The 17,401-nt window shown below is 35.0% G+C and overlaps 1 protein-coding gene across 1 annotated transcript; it reads right to left on the bottom strand.

Annotated features, from left to right (window-relative positions):
• Nucleotides 1-8,785: 8,785 nt before the first annotated feature.
• Nucleotides 8,786-16,433, bottom strand: LOC103479507 (SLAM family member 6). The gene is made up of 6 exons (XM_008433982.3): nt 16,272-16,433; nt 12,835-13,125; nt 12,473-12,739; nt 11,635-11,721; nt 9,409-9,452; nt 8,786-9,151 (listed from the first exon to the last, which is right to left on the bottom strand). Exons 1-6 carry the CDS (start codon nt 16,324-16,326, stop codon nt 8,942-8,944), a joined length of 954 nt encoding a protein of 317 aa, XP_008432204.2. The 5' UTR covers nt 16,327-16,433; the 3' UTR covers nt 8,786-8,941.
• Between the last annotated feature and the right edge of the window lie 968 nt (nt 16,434-17,401).

Here is a 17,401-nt window from a genome sequence, read left to right as displayed (position 1 = left end):
GCCAATGTGATGATGCTTCAGGGGAAAAGGCTCTGAAGACACGAAGTCAGTGAACAGCGTTGGATGTTATTTCAAACTACACCATGACAGGAGTCTACTTTCTTTTGCCAATGGTGTTACTTCCTGTTTGTTCACTTGTATGGTTTCTTTCCCACTGTGTGTTAGTTTCTGTTCATCATTATTTCCATAAGTTGTCTCTGTCATCAGGCTTCTCTCAACTGTCATCACTCTGGTAATGACTTCCATCCGCTTTTTCTTCCAGTAAGCAATGGTTTCTTTATTGACTCTGGACTTGTCTTGGTCTCAGTAAGTTTGCTCTTTAAACTTTGTAATTTTACAACCTTTTTGAGTAAATTTAGATGCGTCATGCAAACAATATTTAACAGCTCTTCTCTTGATTTAAATACAATTCTGATGTAACAGTGGAATCATTTCTAAACTAGATTCACCACATCTTGATTCAGACCCTGCATCTGTCAGCAACATTTTGTTAACCAATTAATTCATCACACAGTCATTTAATCTCTTTTTTAAAGTTATTATGCTTTCAGTAAAACATTTATATATATATATATATATATATATATATATATATATATATATATATATATATATATATATATATATATATATATATATATATACCACAAAAGGGTGAACAAGGACGTCTGATGAAAAATCCTAGAGTTCCTTTTACATTATTCAATACTATGGGCAGACAGCTTGTAAATACTGTAATGCTTTTTTATGTTCATTTGTAGTTTTAAAGCAGAGACGTTATACACAAGATTCTTTCTTTTTTATAGAACAAGACAGAAAAACTAAAAATGTCTCCATTTTGAACAAGCAAGAGTAAAGGAAAAAAAATTTGGGCTCGGGTCCTCTACCAGAGGCCTGGGAGCTTGAGGGTTCTGCGCAGTATCTTGGCTGTGCCTAGAACTGCACATTTCTGGACTGAGATGTCTGATGTTGTTCCTGGGATCTGTTTGAGCCACTGCTCCAGTTTGGGGGTGACTGTCCCGAGGGCCCCGATGACCACAGGCACCACTGTGGTCTTCACCTTCCAGGTCTTTTCCAGTTCCTCCCTGATGTCCTGGTATTTCTCCAATTTCTCATGCTCCTTTTTCCTGATTTTGTAGTCACTTGGTATTGCTACATCCACCACAACGGCTTTCCTTTATATATATATAAAATTTTATATATATATATATATATATATATATATATATATATATATATATATATATATATATATATATATATATATATATATATATATATATATATATATATATATATATATACACAGAGTTGTTAACTGGCAGTTATGGTAATTAAACTACTAAATATAGGTGAATAAATGAAACTCTTTTCTGCTTTTGCTTTTGCTTTTCCAACTTTTTTTTCCTTTACTCTTGCTTGTTGGAAATGGAGACATTTTTAGTTTTTCTGTCTTGTTCTATAAAAAAGAAAGAATCTTGTGTATAACGTCTCTGCTTTAAAACTACAAATGAACATGAAAAAGCATTACAGTATTTACAAGCTGTCTGCCCATAATTAAGAGTTAGTATTGAATAATGTAAAAGGAACTCTAGGATTTTTCATCAGACGTCCTTGTTCACCCTTTTGTGGTCATGCAACCAACTGCAGTTAGGCTGAAAGAAGCATTAAATACCAAAAGTCCACATATAGGAAACATTTAGTTTTTACAAAAAGAAAGGAAGTTGTGGTTTTAAGTAAAGTTTATTTATAAAGCACGTTTTAAAGGCATAACAGTTACAAGGTGCTAAACAACATAAATCACAGGTTAATATAAAATATAAAAATAAGCACAATAAACAGTCAGGCTGGTTTTAGGATGCAGGTTAAGTCTGATTTATGTATAAAATCAGAAAATTACTAGAGAGCTGAGATAAACATCAGAAAAAGATAGGTAGCCTTACTACTAGTGCAGTTTAAAAGGTAATGGTAATTTTATTTATTTATTTAGCACATTTTCAGCAACAAGGCGAGTCCAAGGGAGTATATTTCAGGATTAACCATGTTTTGACATAATAAAGAGTATTTGTCAAATATTGTATTGTAGTCATCCTGGTGATGGCTATAAAGCTCTTGGCTCTTGGATCTGTTTTTTTTAGTAATCTGTTGTCTGTAGCAGGTTTCAAGTTGGACTTGTCCACTCTGTTAACTTGTGGTTAAATTGTTTCAGCAGTGTGTTTAGGGAGGTACTGGTGCCATCGAGTTGCACAAAAGATTTGGGAAACTGTACCAAGTTTCTGTACATCGATGGTGGAGAAAGATGGTGGAGAAAGAGATGGAGCAACTTCTGTGGGACAATCATAAGGTTTTTGCTGGGGATTCTTCTGGAAAGATGTAAACAGAAAAGAAATGTCTTACTTTCATGACATTCTCTGGATGGCATGCTGTGAGAGTTCACTTTTACAATGAAAACAGAAAGATCAGAGTAAAATCAAATATTCCAATGAATGTATTAAAGTTAATTTAAATAGATCTAGATTCTTTTTTTAAAATGATGCATTTGCTCCAGTTTGTTTTTTGGGGAAAAACTAGTCACTTTCATCTACCGCATTTTCCACACTATAAGGAGCACCTAAAAACCTTCAATTTCCTCAAAAGCCGACAGTGCGCCTTATATATGGACCAATATTGAGCCACAACAGGTCTAGCAACTACATTAAACACCCACCGACTTGATTTTTGCCAATAGAAGAAGAAACGTGCAGTGCATGCTGGGATCGACTGACCTATCTACCTACAGACCTGATAATCAGGTCGTCTGCAGGTCACTTAGCGCCACATTCTCCACCAACATGCTGTGCGCGAACGGAGAAGGGTGAACATCGTCCGCCCACGCCCCGGCCCAGTCGCGGAAGGCTCTCCTCCGTGACTGGACTGAATCAGACTGTTTCGTTGATATTCACTTTAGTGCAGCTCCATCTAGTGGATGCATAACGTAACTCCAGTCTCTACTGCAGTCTATTCTATGCGCCTTATAATGCGGTACGCCTTATATATGAAAAAAGTTTTAAAATAGGCCATTCATTGAAGGTGCGCCTTATAATCCGGTGCGCCTTATAGTGCGGAAAATACAGTACTTTTAAAAAAATTTTACTTTTTTTCTCCACCAATAGTTCTAATTTTTGTACTTTTGCAAATGCCTGATCTTTATGACAAGCAAATATGGAGAGTTTTTCTTTTAATGATGGAACATACAGCTTCCTAAAATTTTCTTCTACCTGTAGGTCTGTCATAAAGAATAATGGCTGATTGGTTTGGGGTGATTTATCTCTTAATTTATTTTAAAGTGAGGCTGCAAACAAACTAACAGCCCATAATAAATTAAGTAATTTAAATGCCACATTTGAGATTAAAACCAAACTTTATTGCTTTATTTATGTTAATAATCCATCCATCCATTTTCTAACACCTTTGTCCCTTATTGGGGTCAGGAAGGCTGCTGGTGCTTCTCCAGCTAATGTTCCGGGCGAGAGGTGGGGTCACCCTGCACAGGTCGCCAGTCTGTCGCAGGGCAACACAGAGATAGACAGGACACACAACCATGCACACACACACTCACACCTAGGGACAACTTGGAGAGGCCAATTAACCTGACAGTCATGTTTTCGGACTGTGGGAGGAAACCGGAGTACCCGGAGAAAACCTACACATGCACAGGGAGAACATGCAAACTCCATGCAGAAAGACCGGGGCCGGGAATCGAACCCAGAACCTTCTTGCTGCAAGGCAACAGCTCTAGCGCCACTTTGGTAATAATTTCCCAAAAATTCTTAACATAAATCAAAGATTATGAAAGTAAAAAATAAATCACAACTAACATCTAAGTTGTTTTTTAAAACAATGAAGTCAATAGATTTCAGAGACATCTGTTTCTCAGATGCCTTGTTGAGATGGGACATCCAGCACATCCTGTTCCGAGCTCACTTGGTTGCTATGGTTACAGATGATGGAGTTTCCTCCACAGTGATCTTCAAGGAGATGTCATACAAGTCTGTTTGGTCCAGTAAATGAAAAGTTGTGTTTTCACATTGAACCAGTGCTCTAATTTGAGAATCCACTGTTCTACACGTCACAGTGAAGTTACGGAAGCGGGGGTCAATAGGGGTCATTGTTAGTTTCACTGGAGACACTCGATCTGAACAAAAAAAAAAAAAAAGATTTGTTTTTAAACTAGAATGTTGTAAAAGACATTAGAAATTATTTGAAAACTGCAAGCAATTGAGGAGAAATTGACCTTGGACAAGGATTGTGTATTCAGCTACAGTTTTATCTACTAATCCACTTGCTATTGCCTTATAGTTTCCACTGTCACTTTGTTGCATTTTTCTTAATAGCAAAGCATAGTTTTGTTTAAAAAACAGTTCTGTCTTTGTATTTGATTAAAGGCTCACTGCCAGGTCTGAATTTTACAAGATTGACAGTGGTATTAAATTTCCAAATAAAATCTTCTCCTGCACCAACTCCAGTTGTCTTTGCTTCCAGTAGAAGGTCTGCTGGAAGCATCGGTTTGTGTCATATGCCACAAACCGATGTTCAGAGCCTGAAAGAGAGAGTTTAGTTATATTTCAGTAATAAAAAAAGCAATGTCATCATGATCAGTCTCTTGAATATCCTAAATGAACATTTAAAGCAACAGAGCAGAGAGGAGGTTTGTAGTGTTAGCTCCAGTAGAGCATTTCAAGTTCTGTCAATTAGAATAAAACACAAATAATTAATCTAACCATTTCATTATTTACAGTATATATGTGTTGTATGTGTACAACTATCTTTATAGTTGTCTTCGATCAATCCCTTATTTTATTTACATACAATGTTTTAATAATATAAGCATAAGAAGACAGAAAGCAGTAAAGAGTAATTTGTGAATAATATGCAGCTCTATCATTGTCTTTGTCTCTAGGAACTCTAGGATTACTAGGAGATTACTAACAATATTATGTTTGAGAACAATAACATTTTTGATGTGATTCAACATATTTGATATGTATTGATGATTTTGACAATGTCACTTGTTATTGGTTTTTACAACTGTTGACTATACAATGTGTTATATTTTTATGTTTTCACTATGTAAAACTTTGAACTATGGTGTTGCTGAAATGTGCTACACAAAAAATTTGATTGATTGATTGATTGATTGATTGATTGATTGATTGATTGATTGATTGATTGATTGATTGATTGATTGATTGATTGATTGATTGATTGATTGATTGATTGATTGATTGATTGATTGATTGTCTCCTCCAGCTCTGCCATGGGCATGTTGGCTGATTCTATGATTTATGCTCTGTTTGAATGTCCTGTTGGTGCTGTTCCACCTTACTATTTCCATTTTTAAATGATTATTTTTTAAATAGGTTATAAAACATTTAATAAAGTAACTACTTTAAACTTCTCCACAACTTTCTCCCTAATCTTACTGCTGTATCCACAATGTTGTTCGCAGATGTTCTCTAACAACTTTCAAATAACTATTAGGTGAGCTACATTTATAGTGAGATGGAATTGTAAACAATTTTTCAGATTTTATTTGCTAAATATTTCCCCCTACATTACATACATTTTTAAGAAATAATGAACTAGAAAATTTTTGAAAGAATAATAGATTATACCTTCAACAGAATCCACCACACAGAAAAAAAGAAGCAGGACCACCACCACTGCCATGTCTTTGTGCCAACTGCAACATCAATAAATAAAACGTTTGTAACAGTCTCCCCATTTCAAAAAGAATGTTTTACAAAAATGACATGAAATAATATCATACTGCCAGTTCTTACAGGAAATGTTTTTACGTTATCCCCAAATTTCAAAAGCTAAAAAGTGCTGTCGATGCATTCACAAGCTGAAAATGTTCTTTCAGGTATTTATTCATTTGTGAATCGAAACGGTCACATACCGTGTTTCCCCGAAATACTTTCTTTTTATCCCCAAAAGCCCCACTGTCTTACTTTCGGGGTATGAGAGGGAGGCGTGATGAGAGGGAGGTAAGACATATGTCTTACTTTCGGGGTACGGCTTATATTAGCCGACCACCCTGAAACCTCCGATACGTCTGACAATCGGGGGTGTCTTACTATCGGGGAAACACGGTAGTTATACGTAACTGAATGTTTTTGCTCAGTTATCAGTTTATGCTCAGAAAGACCTGCATTTCACTTTACATCAGTCAGAAAGGCAGACTGATGTATAACAACTTCCCTTTTAATGCTTGAGCCGACATCAGTTACTGAGTTGTTTAAACAGAATTGTAAAAACTATAAACTTATGATGCTTTCTCTGCAACTTAACTGAGTTCTATGTGACACAATAAGACATTGTTTATAAGAGATAATATACATTTTTACCTTCAATTGAATTTAGCAGAGAGACGACAAGCAGAAGAAAGAGCCCAGCCATGACTTCGTATCGCTGGTCAAATGAGGAAATATTGTGTTATTTCCTGTATTAAGTCACAGAAGTATTTCTAACCTTTTTTTCTTACAGAGAACATGAAGCTAATTGAAATCAGGTCACATATGTCTCTACTATTAGGTCCATAGCTAGAGGAGACTTATGAGCCCAAAGTCACATTATGATCTTTTCACTGTCACTGAAACCATTTATTCTACACTAATTGGATAAATTAGTTGCTAAAATAAAATGTTAAAATAACAACACAACTCAAATTAAGTAAAGACATTACATTTCATTTAACTAGATAATTTTATACAGCAATGCCAAAATTATGAATTATTACCATGCATCTAATAAAAATATGCCTTATTAATGCCTTATTTTCAATGTCAACAGTGAAGAAATTAATAGAAATATGCACAGTATAAAACATTTTTAAATATTTTATTCACCTTTAACTTTTCATGTTTTCCCATTTCCAATGAATACAGAAGTCGGTAATTTTAATTTAAGATGCACTTCAATTGAGATAGAATCTTCAAAAAAATCCTATTGTTCACATTTAAGGATTTTTGAATATTAAATTTGCATTTAATTACATGAAACAGTTTAATCACCTCCCAACCAGCTGAAGTTTTGGCTCTCACAGACCTGTTAGTTCAGAGGCCCTCCTGTCCTGAAGTCATTAGCTGTATGAGTTGCACAATTTGAGTGGTCAGTATGACTGGAAAATTGCTACAAGCTCAATTGTTATACAAGTCCTTTTACCTGTTTGAACTCATTTTCTGTAGAAAAGACACCTGTTCACACACTCAGCCAATCAAACTCCAATCTCTCCACCATGAGCAAAACCATAGACATGGCTAAGAGACATTGTAGACCTGAACAAGGTTGGGATGGGCTACAAGTCAAACAGCTTGGTAAGAAGTCAACCAGTTCTGGCCCAGCATTAGAAAGCTCCAGGCCAGATTTCACCTTGAAGCGTAACAATGATCATGAGAAGGAGAGGAATCAGCCCAGGAGAACCTGGTCAATGACCTGAAGAGAGTTGGGACCACAGTGTCAAAAGATTACCACTGCTAAAAGCTACGCCCTGATAGATTAAAATCCTGGAGGTCATGTAAGGTCCCCCTGTTCAGGCCAGCACATGTCCTCGTCTGAAGTTTACCAGACACCATCTGGATGATGGTGGAGGAATGCAATCCCAACAACAGGGATAGAAGCATCTTGCTTTGGGGGAGCTTTTCTGCAAAGCGGACAGGACGACTGCACTGCATTGAAGAGAAAATGGATGGCACCATGTACAGTGAGATTTTGGACAGCAACCTCTGCTAATCAAATTGCCACTGATTTGCAAAGCTACTGTCATATACATTTAAGCCATGTGGGTCTAATACAAGGTATATTTGACCAGCCCCAGAGTAGATTTATTGAAAAATAAGTACAATACTTAAAAAAAAAAAAAAAAAAAAAAATCTTTATTTTACATCATTCATGAAAACAACAGCAAAAAGGGGGGGGGGGGGGGGGGAGAAAAACACATTTATTCTTCCAGAAAGCAATTCTTTCTTTAAAGATTTTGGATTTGTCTTGATCTCAGTAAGTTTGTTCTTAAATCTTTTATATCCTTAATGTCTAATGTTTTAACCAAATTCTGAAGTAACACTGGTATAATTTCTCAACCAAATACTTATCAAACATTCACCACATCTTAACAAGACACAATGTTTCTTTTGTTCCCTTTATCGGTTCCATATATTCTCAATTAAAAGCAACCTGCTTTCCCTGTTGTAGAGGCTTTGACATTTCCGCTTGCAAGCAGTTTCTCATAGGCTCAACTGGTCTTCAAAGCACAATATCCCTGGAAGATCTTTAAGCCTTTTACACATATTTTCCAGAGGTTCAATTAACGGTTAGACATTTCATATCTATCTGACCTGGTTGCTCTCCCTCTTGTGGTGATTCATGCAACTGCAGCACAGACACGATTGAGAAGATCAAGAACTAAACGAAAGAAAATATTTTGATATTAATAGAGTTTTACCTCCTAGGTAAATCCTGCTGCTTTATAACTCAGAAATTTTAAGAATATTATTTATATTTTCAGATCATTTACTTATTTCCAGAGAAACAGGAAGATGTTGTTTAAAGCGGAAATTGTGAAAATGCACAAACATTCTACTCTTGTCTTTGAATGTCTCTTGTGTGGCTTTTTCTAAGTTAACACAAAATTCAGTAATAACATTTTATTCCTAAAACCGATTATTTAATTAAAATATGTTTTACTTTTAAGCACCTCAACAAGAAACAGAACCTGTAGCAACAATAAGTATAGAATACAAAAATGTGCAAAAAATAGCAAAAAATTTTAATTTTCACAAACTGAAAAATAAAATACTAAAAGTTCAAGCGAGTGTATTTTGGAATTATACGGCAGTTTATGATCATTTTTGGCACAATTAAAACAGTTATATACATTGTCCATTTTGATTTTCTTTCTCTGTCATCTGTTGGCAGCAGCAGGATTTGATTTGGACTTGGCAGCTCTGTCAACTTGAGCATAAATAGTTTCAGGCTGCGGGTTTGTGGAGGTTCTGGTTTCGTTGAGCTGCACAGGAGGATTGGAGAACTGCACCAGGGCATAGGTTGATGTTGGGGAAGGACATTCAGTCATTTCTGTAGGGTTTGCATATGGGTTATGCTGTGGAGGTTCCTATAAAGAAAGATAAAGAGAAAAAAACACAGCTTTAGATCTTAACATTCTCTGGGTGGCATTTTGTGGAAGCTCTCATTAAAAATATAAACACAAAGATCAGAGTAAAATTGAATTTGCTGCAAACTGTTTCTGCTAAAAATTTGTTTTTCTGCTCCTTTTAAGCCTAGATTATTTTTTTATCTCAAAAGAGTTCTTTTGTAAATGTCTTGATTATTTTGACAAGCAAATAGGGAGAGTTTTTCTTTTCTGCTTACCTGAGGAACTTCATACACTGTATTTGCGCTCCTCTTTCTTTTACCTGCAGGTCAGTCATAAAGAATAAAGTTTTGTAGTTTGAACTCACAATTTTCTTTTAAAGTGATGCTCTAAGCAAACTAACATCACGTAATAAAGTAATTTAAGTGTTAAATTGGAGATAACAGCACAATGTCATTGATTTTTTGTTATTTTTGTATCTTTTCAGCCAGTTAAAAATTAATGTTTGAAAGGAAAACTGCTATAAATTGAACATCATCACGGCATAGAAACATAAAATCACAACTGGCCTGTAAATTATTTTTCAAAACACTGAAGTCATTTTACAACAGACGATTCTTAAAAACAAGCTTTGATGCAAAGCCTCAAATATAAACCACCTCATCGATGTTGATGTAACACCTAAAACTAAACGCACTGCTCGTCACTACAGCAAACAGAAAACATCTTAACTTGCCACCTATTTGCCTTCGCAAAGGCAAATAAATGAAAGTAGATTTTTCATAATCAATGTTTAACAATGTTTAGCCACAGAATAATGGAAATAAATGGAATATTCAAGGAGAGTCCCAGCCCAACGTAAGGCAGGAGGATGGAAACCTAGAGTTCACACTAATTCTGAGACAGGCAACTACTGGAAGCAGCAGGTAGACAATCAAGACATAGAACTTGGAAGGACAAAGTTTCCCAGGTAATAAAATGTTTTGTTTAGTTGTGTTTTCCACATGTGTGTGACCTACAAAGCACAACATTATCTTGACAGATATGTTGAAAATATGCTGTGACGATCCCATCCTGTCCAGTAGGTGTCTCTAGTCCTAGTCTAGTCCTGTTAATTGGACACACCGGCAGATGATAAAAGCAGACGTCTAGTCAGTCACTGTCTGCTTGATTGCCCTCCGGACCAGGCTGGAATGAGCAGCATTGGCCCACACTTCTCTCTGACTGGCTGGCCTGATCTCCCAGAGCGTATTTTATAAACAAATAAATTATTGTTTCTGTAGATCCGCTCGTCTGTCTCCCTTTTTTGTCCTCGCCTTTGAGCTGGGCGTGACAATGCCAACAAAAATCACACAGTGTAACTAAAGATCACTTAAGACCGACAGTCTAATCAATCTTTAAAAATGTTTTGCCTTCCTGAACCAACCCAATATGCATTCACATCAGGGGAATGGATGGTGGTCAAAACAAAAACGGAAAACAACCAAATTCTGCCAGAATAATGACTTTTAATTTAAAGTTTTGTTACAAGAATTCATTCTCCACTGTGACAAAAATACAAAGGGACTGGGCTAACCACAGAGTGATTTTAAAACTCTCTGTAGAGTGCCAGTCTGTTAGGTGTCCAAGTTGCTGCTCTCAGACCTTTCTCCTGATGTCCTTCTCTTTGCTGGAAAAATCCCACTAAACCACAGGCTGAAACACTTATTTAATTGCTAAAAAGACTTGTAGGACGATTCTACTTTAACTGTAATGGAAAATTTAAATTCAAACAATTAATCTTAGAAATATATATTTTAACATTTATACACCCAACATAATCATGTACAAAAGTCATTAAGCACATTTACTTGGATTTTCAACTAAATATGCTTACAACTGATAAAGAAAAGAAAAACTCATCCCATTTTGCAGGCAAAATCTAATTATTATCTATTTTTATTGTTATATTATTACACATTTTGTGTGAATAATTCATTTTAAATACTCCGATTACTCTGATTGGTATAGCCCAATATTATTCATACCCCTGGTAGATTTCAGTTATTTTTTTTTATTATTCAAACAAAGTTATAAAAATGCCATGTTAAAAATAATTTATACCCTTCTCAAGAAAATAACGTTTTTTCTATTGAAAAAATACAATTATAAAATACTAAAAGCTCAAGGGAATGCATTTTGAAGTTAATCTTTTGACATAAAAACAAAATACACTATATATTGTGCTGATATTCATCATGGTATTGATAAAAATCATTATTTTATCACCCAAATCTTTGAGGTGGTAAGGCCTCCTTGCCATCACTATAATCTTTAACTTGTTCCACAGATATAAGTTGAGACTTCAACACTTGTAACTTCCCACCAGAACAAACATTATTGTCAACTAAAAGAATATTTTAAACCTAAATCTGTCAATTGGTTGAATCATTTTGTATTTATCTCTAGGTTGATGTTCTTAGAGACAATAATCTGATTGTGGGAGAAAATTAAGAGGTACTTACACTTTATGACCACAAAGCATATAATAGATGACACTAGCAGCACAAATGCTCCAACTGACCCTCCAACTATGGTGGCTGTGCTGGGGACTGTGGAAAGATGGAAAACAGAATAAAAACATTAGGAATGCTTTAGTCAAGCTTACTTTATATTTTACAACTTTAATGCTAGGATGTCAAATCTTCTGACAGCCCAGAAAAAATATAGTTGCTAAAAACAAAAAATATATAAGCTATTATTGGCTATTTATCATGTTCTCCGGCCAATAACGCTTTAATATTTGGATGTTCATACAGAAAGGCAGTATAAATATAGCAAAATAAAACTAATTTTATATTTCTACACAGTTTAACATACTCAGTGAATGCAGATTGATATAAAAGTGCGTTTAGTTAATGGTCAGTAGGTCCAGTAAAGAACTATATCATTTCAGTCCATTCACCATTTAAAGAGAAAATGTCCATAGATCAGAACAGCAGCACCTTGAATTACTTTGCTGTTCCAATAAAAGTCTTTACACTTTCATCTGGGTTTTCAAAAATGTAAAATAAGAAGAAAACAAAAATACAGACTGTAAAACTCCAGATTACCTGTTAGATATAAATAACATTACTATTCCAGTCCAGGTTAAGGTTTGGGTAGGTATTAGGGTTATGCACAAATGAAAGAAATTGAACCTACTTCGGTTTCTTAGTGGTTTAAAATAAACATTTGTTTATGTTCACGTATGCATGTGTGTCTATTCATATCTATGATGAATTGTTTTATGTTTTACCATGTAAAACATTCATATGACCAATACTTCAATTAAAAGCACCTAAATCTTTCTTTAAATCTTACCTGGTGGATCTTCACAGAGAGATGAAACATTCTTTACACTCTTTTCCTGGCTCACGTTGTTACTATGGTTACAGGTTATCAAGCTTTCCTCTAGATAGATCTTCAGAGATGAGTCCTTCAGGTGTGTTTGGTTCAGTAAACGGCAGGTTTTGTTTTTGCATTGAAAAGTTCCATTAATTTGAGAATCCGCTGTTCTACACGTTGCAGTGAAGTTATTGAAGCGGGGATCAATGCAGGTCACTGTTAGATTCACTGGAGACACTGGATCTGAGGGACAAAACATTTGATTGTTTTTAAAATGGGGCGCTATAAAAACATTTAGAAATCATTTCAAAACAGGAAGCAAATAAGAGAAAACTTACCTTGGACTATAACTGTGTATTCAGCTACAGTTTTTTCTATGTTTCCTGTTGCTGTTGCCTTATAGTTTCCAGTGTTGTTGTGTTGCACATTTCTCAATAGCAAAGAGTAGTTTTGTTGAAAAAAATCAGTTCTTTCTGTATATTTGATTTTAGGCTCTCTGGGAGGAATAAATGTTACAAGTACATCACTGTTATTAAATTTCCAAAAAAAAATGTCATCATTGACAATATCATCTGTCTTTGCTTCCAGTAGGAGGTTCGATCCAGATTTCACAAACCGAAGTTCAGAACCTGAAAGACAACAGTTTAGTTATGTTTCAATAATAATAAAAAATTATATCATGATAAGTCTCTGGAGCATCATGAGATAACGTTCAAAGCAGCAAAGCAGAGAAGAGGTTTATAAAGTAAGTTCCTATAGAGAGCTACAAGTTTGGTCAATTAGAATCAATAAATAATTCATCTAACCATTTAATTATTTACATATGTATTGTATAGATAATATAATGTCCAACTATAATTACATTTATATTGATCACTTCACTATGATTCTTTATTTTATTTATATGCCATGTTTCAATAACATAAACATAAGGCAGAAACTAGTGATAGTTGTTATGATCTGTGGTTGGTGGTGGTGAGGATGAATGCAACCAACCCAGGTTGACATAACAGAAGAGAATTTAATGGTAATAAAGTCCACAAAGATCCAAAAACCAAAAAACACCAACAGCACAGGGAAAACAGGCAGCAAACTAACTGACATAAAACACGACAAGGACCCAACATGAGACACAGGTGGGTTTAAATAGACAGGGAGTAATCAAGAAACTAGACACAGCTAGGATCAATCAATGGGGAAGAGACAGGACACCACAGAGCCTCACAGGGAAACAAAATCTAGAAAATAAACACACAGAAAACTCAAATCCTCACAATAGTACTGACTTCATTGAATAAGTTGTTTTCTGTCAGTGGATGATAATCTTGTTATCACAAATCACAAAATTTCCAGTCTTTATTTTCCTTCCCAACAGAAATCTTTACAAATCTAAAATCTTTCAGTGATCAAACCAACAGATCCGTCTGTAAATAATTTTATTGTTGGTTGTCAGTTTCCTCTCCCCCAGTGTCTGTGAACATCAACTTTCAAGTCTTCTGCCAAAGTTCCCAACCGGATTTGGTCTGTACTTTGACTGGGTCATTTTAACATTGATATGTAAATTGTAGCTCTGTATGTTTAGTGTTTTTCTGCTGGAAGGTGAACCTGCACATCACTATCAGGTCTGTCAGAGCTTCTAGCACAGGGCTGCACAAGCCCACTCCTCGAGAGCTACCGACCTGCAACTTTTAGATGCATCCTTAATCCAACAGACCAGGATCAAATGGCTGAAGTCCTTCACCAGCAGTCATTAAGTTATCTTTTCTCATATAGCTTTCAAATTTCTACTTCTTCATGATTTTATTTTTCAGTCTGAAGATCTCCCTCATTCATCTTCCAGGGTTATCATGTTCCTGTTGGCTGATTCTCTTATGCTTCATTTTACAGTTTTACCACCTACTATGTCAATTTCCAAATGATGTACTGAGCAGTGTTCCAAGAGATGTTCTGAATTTGAGATATTGTTTTATAATTTAATCCTTTTTAAATGTATCCACAACTTTTTCCCTGTTGTGTTTCTTTGTCTTCACTGCTGTTTTCCAACAAACCTACAAATAATTAGTAGAAAAGCTGCATTTAAACTGAGATTAAATTGGAAACAACTGTTTTGCTTTACAAATTTAGAAACATCTAAAGTAAATGGGCTGCACTAAATTCATATAAAATTAAAAGTGGTTGAATACAAATGCACACCACACTTTTCTAATATTATTTGAGATCACTTGCTTATTTTCTCTAGCCTACTGTTTGTTGAGGTTTTTTGTTATAATATGATTAATTGTGAAGACACTTAAAGGGTATGGGCACTGAGTGCTTGTATTGAAGGAGTGAGAAGTGAAACAGTTTTTCTACCTCAAGATAACATTTATATTTGGAATTTGTATGAAGTCAACCCAGAGAATATTTCTGTTCTGTTATACTGATTTCTTTTTTTAAAATTGAAACCTCTCTGCTAGAGCTTTTTATTTTTAATCCGTTGAGAACCTGCTCCACAGAAACCACTCTGACACTTTTTATATATTTTTTTTAGCTAATTATAATGCAAAAGTAGCCATGACAGAACTGTCATCATGTACTACTTCACACTGTTATCAATTAATTTATTTATTATTTACCCAGGGAACAAACTAATTAATATCAAAAGTCTGTCCTGGACAAGACAGCAGGACAAAACACACAGCAGCTCAAAAAAAGACAAAAGTACATCAAGAAATCACTGTGAGGCAGCAAAGAGCTCTGTAGGAAACCGTTCACTGATCTGAACCAGATCTATGAGGCTCAGTCAAAGCAGCGTCACAAACATCATCCACAGTCCAACACATTCCTGCTGTCCTGCTTTCAGTCAAGAAAAAATATTGAAAAGCCTTTTTTTTATCCCAATCTTTGAAACCAATAAACAATCACATGTCAACCACTTCTTGTTTTCTTTTCATCTTCTCCATCTCTCCACTGCCTTAGCATTTTAGAGACAGTTAAGCAAATTATACTTTGTTTGTACTTGTCCTGTACTTCAGAGAAACAGTTGCTTACTAAGGCATTTTGAAAGCTGCATAAGGACAATAATAAATCTAAATAAACTGAAAACAGAACATGAAAAAAGTAGAGATCAAGATCTTTGCATTGCGACACGATGGTGCTGAACTGCATCAACCTAAAGAAAACTACTAGACTTCAATACAAGCCCGCCAAAAATAACAGAAAATTAAACATCTATAAAGAGCATTTAAAGGTTTTCTCAGAACTTGAGCCACCTACAAATTACTTGTCAGTGCTGAGTTTTGTAATTTTCATAACTCTGATCAGTCAAAGCAACAATTTCATAAAGTGTAAATAATTTACTGCCTTATCAGACGAGCCAGAGCTCAATGGTTAATATTTATTAACATCTACTTTAAATTTAAGTTGAAACAATTGAAGGGTGTTTCATTCACAACAATGTTTTATCAGTATTAACTTCATATTTATTCATCTGTTGCGAACCACAGATGTACATTCATGACTGATGGCAGCAGCAATCTAAAATATAAAACTATAATTAAAAAACACATCTATTTAAATGTTATCTTTATTTAACTGTTTTTTTACGTTTGTTATATTACTGAAATGAACTTTTCGGAAAAGCTTCTATTACAATTTTCACAATAAACACATTTTGACAGCTGAACTTTCTTTCATAAACGTTTTTCTTTTTACAGCTCCACATCTTTGTCATTTGAAATGTTAGCATGTTACAGCAACTGTTAAGCACTTTTGTAATAAATAACATAAATTTTACCTTCAATTGAATCCACCAGTGCAGGGAGGAGAAGAAGCAGAACAACCGCTGCCATGGCTTTGTGTCAACTCTGCGACATCCGGAAGCACAACGTCTAAAACTGAGCCACAGTTTCCTCAATTCAGGGGGAACGTTAAATAAAACTTCACACATCCAGTAATTGTTCTCATACCCCCCCACGCACACACACACACGCACAGACATCCTGTGTCTTTAGTTTCCCATTACTTGCAAAGAAATTATCTGAATTTAACAAATTTTTTGAAGTTGTACTACAGGATCACAGTTGGATCCAGATTTGAACTACCTTAATTTTCTTTTATTTATTTATTTATTTATTTTAGTCATTCAGAGATGGACTTGCTGGTGTTCTTTAGATAATTATCCTGCTGCTCAACCCAAGAGTTTAAGGTCAAATTGATGGCTGGACTTTTCGCCGTTAGAGCAAAATTCATGGTTCAAGTTGTCCAGGTAGAGAAGCAGCAAAGCAGCTACAAAACATTTCATTCTGGTTATTTCTGCAAACAGCCAGGGACAGGATTTTAAATCTTAAGACATAACTTCAAACTAGAAGAATAAGAAGATAATGTATCCAATTTAACTTCAGTTTTCTTGCTAAGCCAACAGCATCACTGAGTTCATCCACCATTATTGTTTTGAAAAGAACTTTGGGAAACTTCAGACAGATTTTAATCACCAAGTGTTGCAACACCACACTAACTGTTGTCATCATTTCTAAAAACTCAGAGCTGTATGTGTTTAAGGCTTGTGTTTGTGGGTTAATGATAGAAATATTTTGCAGATGATGCTAATGTTTCCAATCTGTTCCTGAACTTCTTTTGATCTGAGCATGACTTAGTCCACTTCATGTTGCCTTGCAGGTTTTACTCAGGAGATATTTTGATCCTGTAAGTTTGGCGGTGATCAGCTTTGGGTGTTGACTGTGCAAGGTGGGTTGAATAGCCACAAAGGAGCCAACAAGTATTTTCTTAAAAAGGCTGGTCAAGAACTGAGTAATAACATCTGATCCAATATTTAAAATTATCAGACAAACAAAAATATAAATTATGTGCAAATTCTGGAATTTTCTAAATAAAAGACTTCAAAATTACAAAATAAAAATTTGGGCA

The sequence above is a fragment of the Poecilia reticulata genome, chromosome 17, assembly GCF_904066995.2.
Source record: "Poecilia reticulata chromosome 17, P_reticulata-male-v2, whole genome shotgun sequence".
In the NCBI taxonomy this organism is placed as follows: Eukaryota; Metazoa; Chordata; class Actinopteri; order Cyprinodontiformes; family Poeciliidae; genus Poecilia; species Poecilia reticulata.
This window is presented reverse-complemented; position numbering and strand designations above follow the sequence as displayed.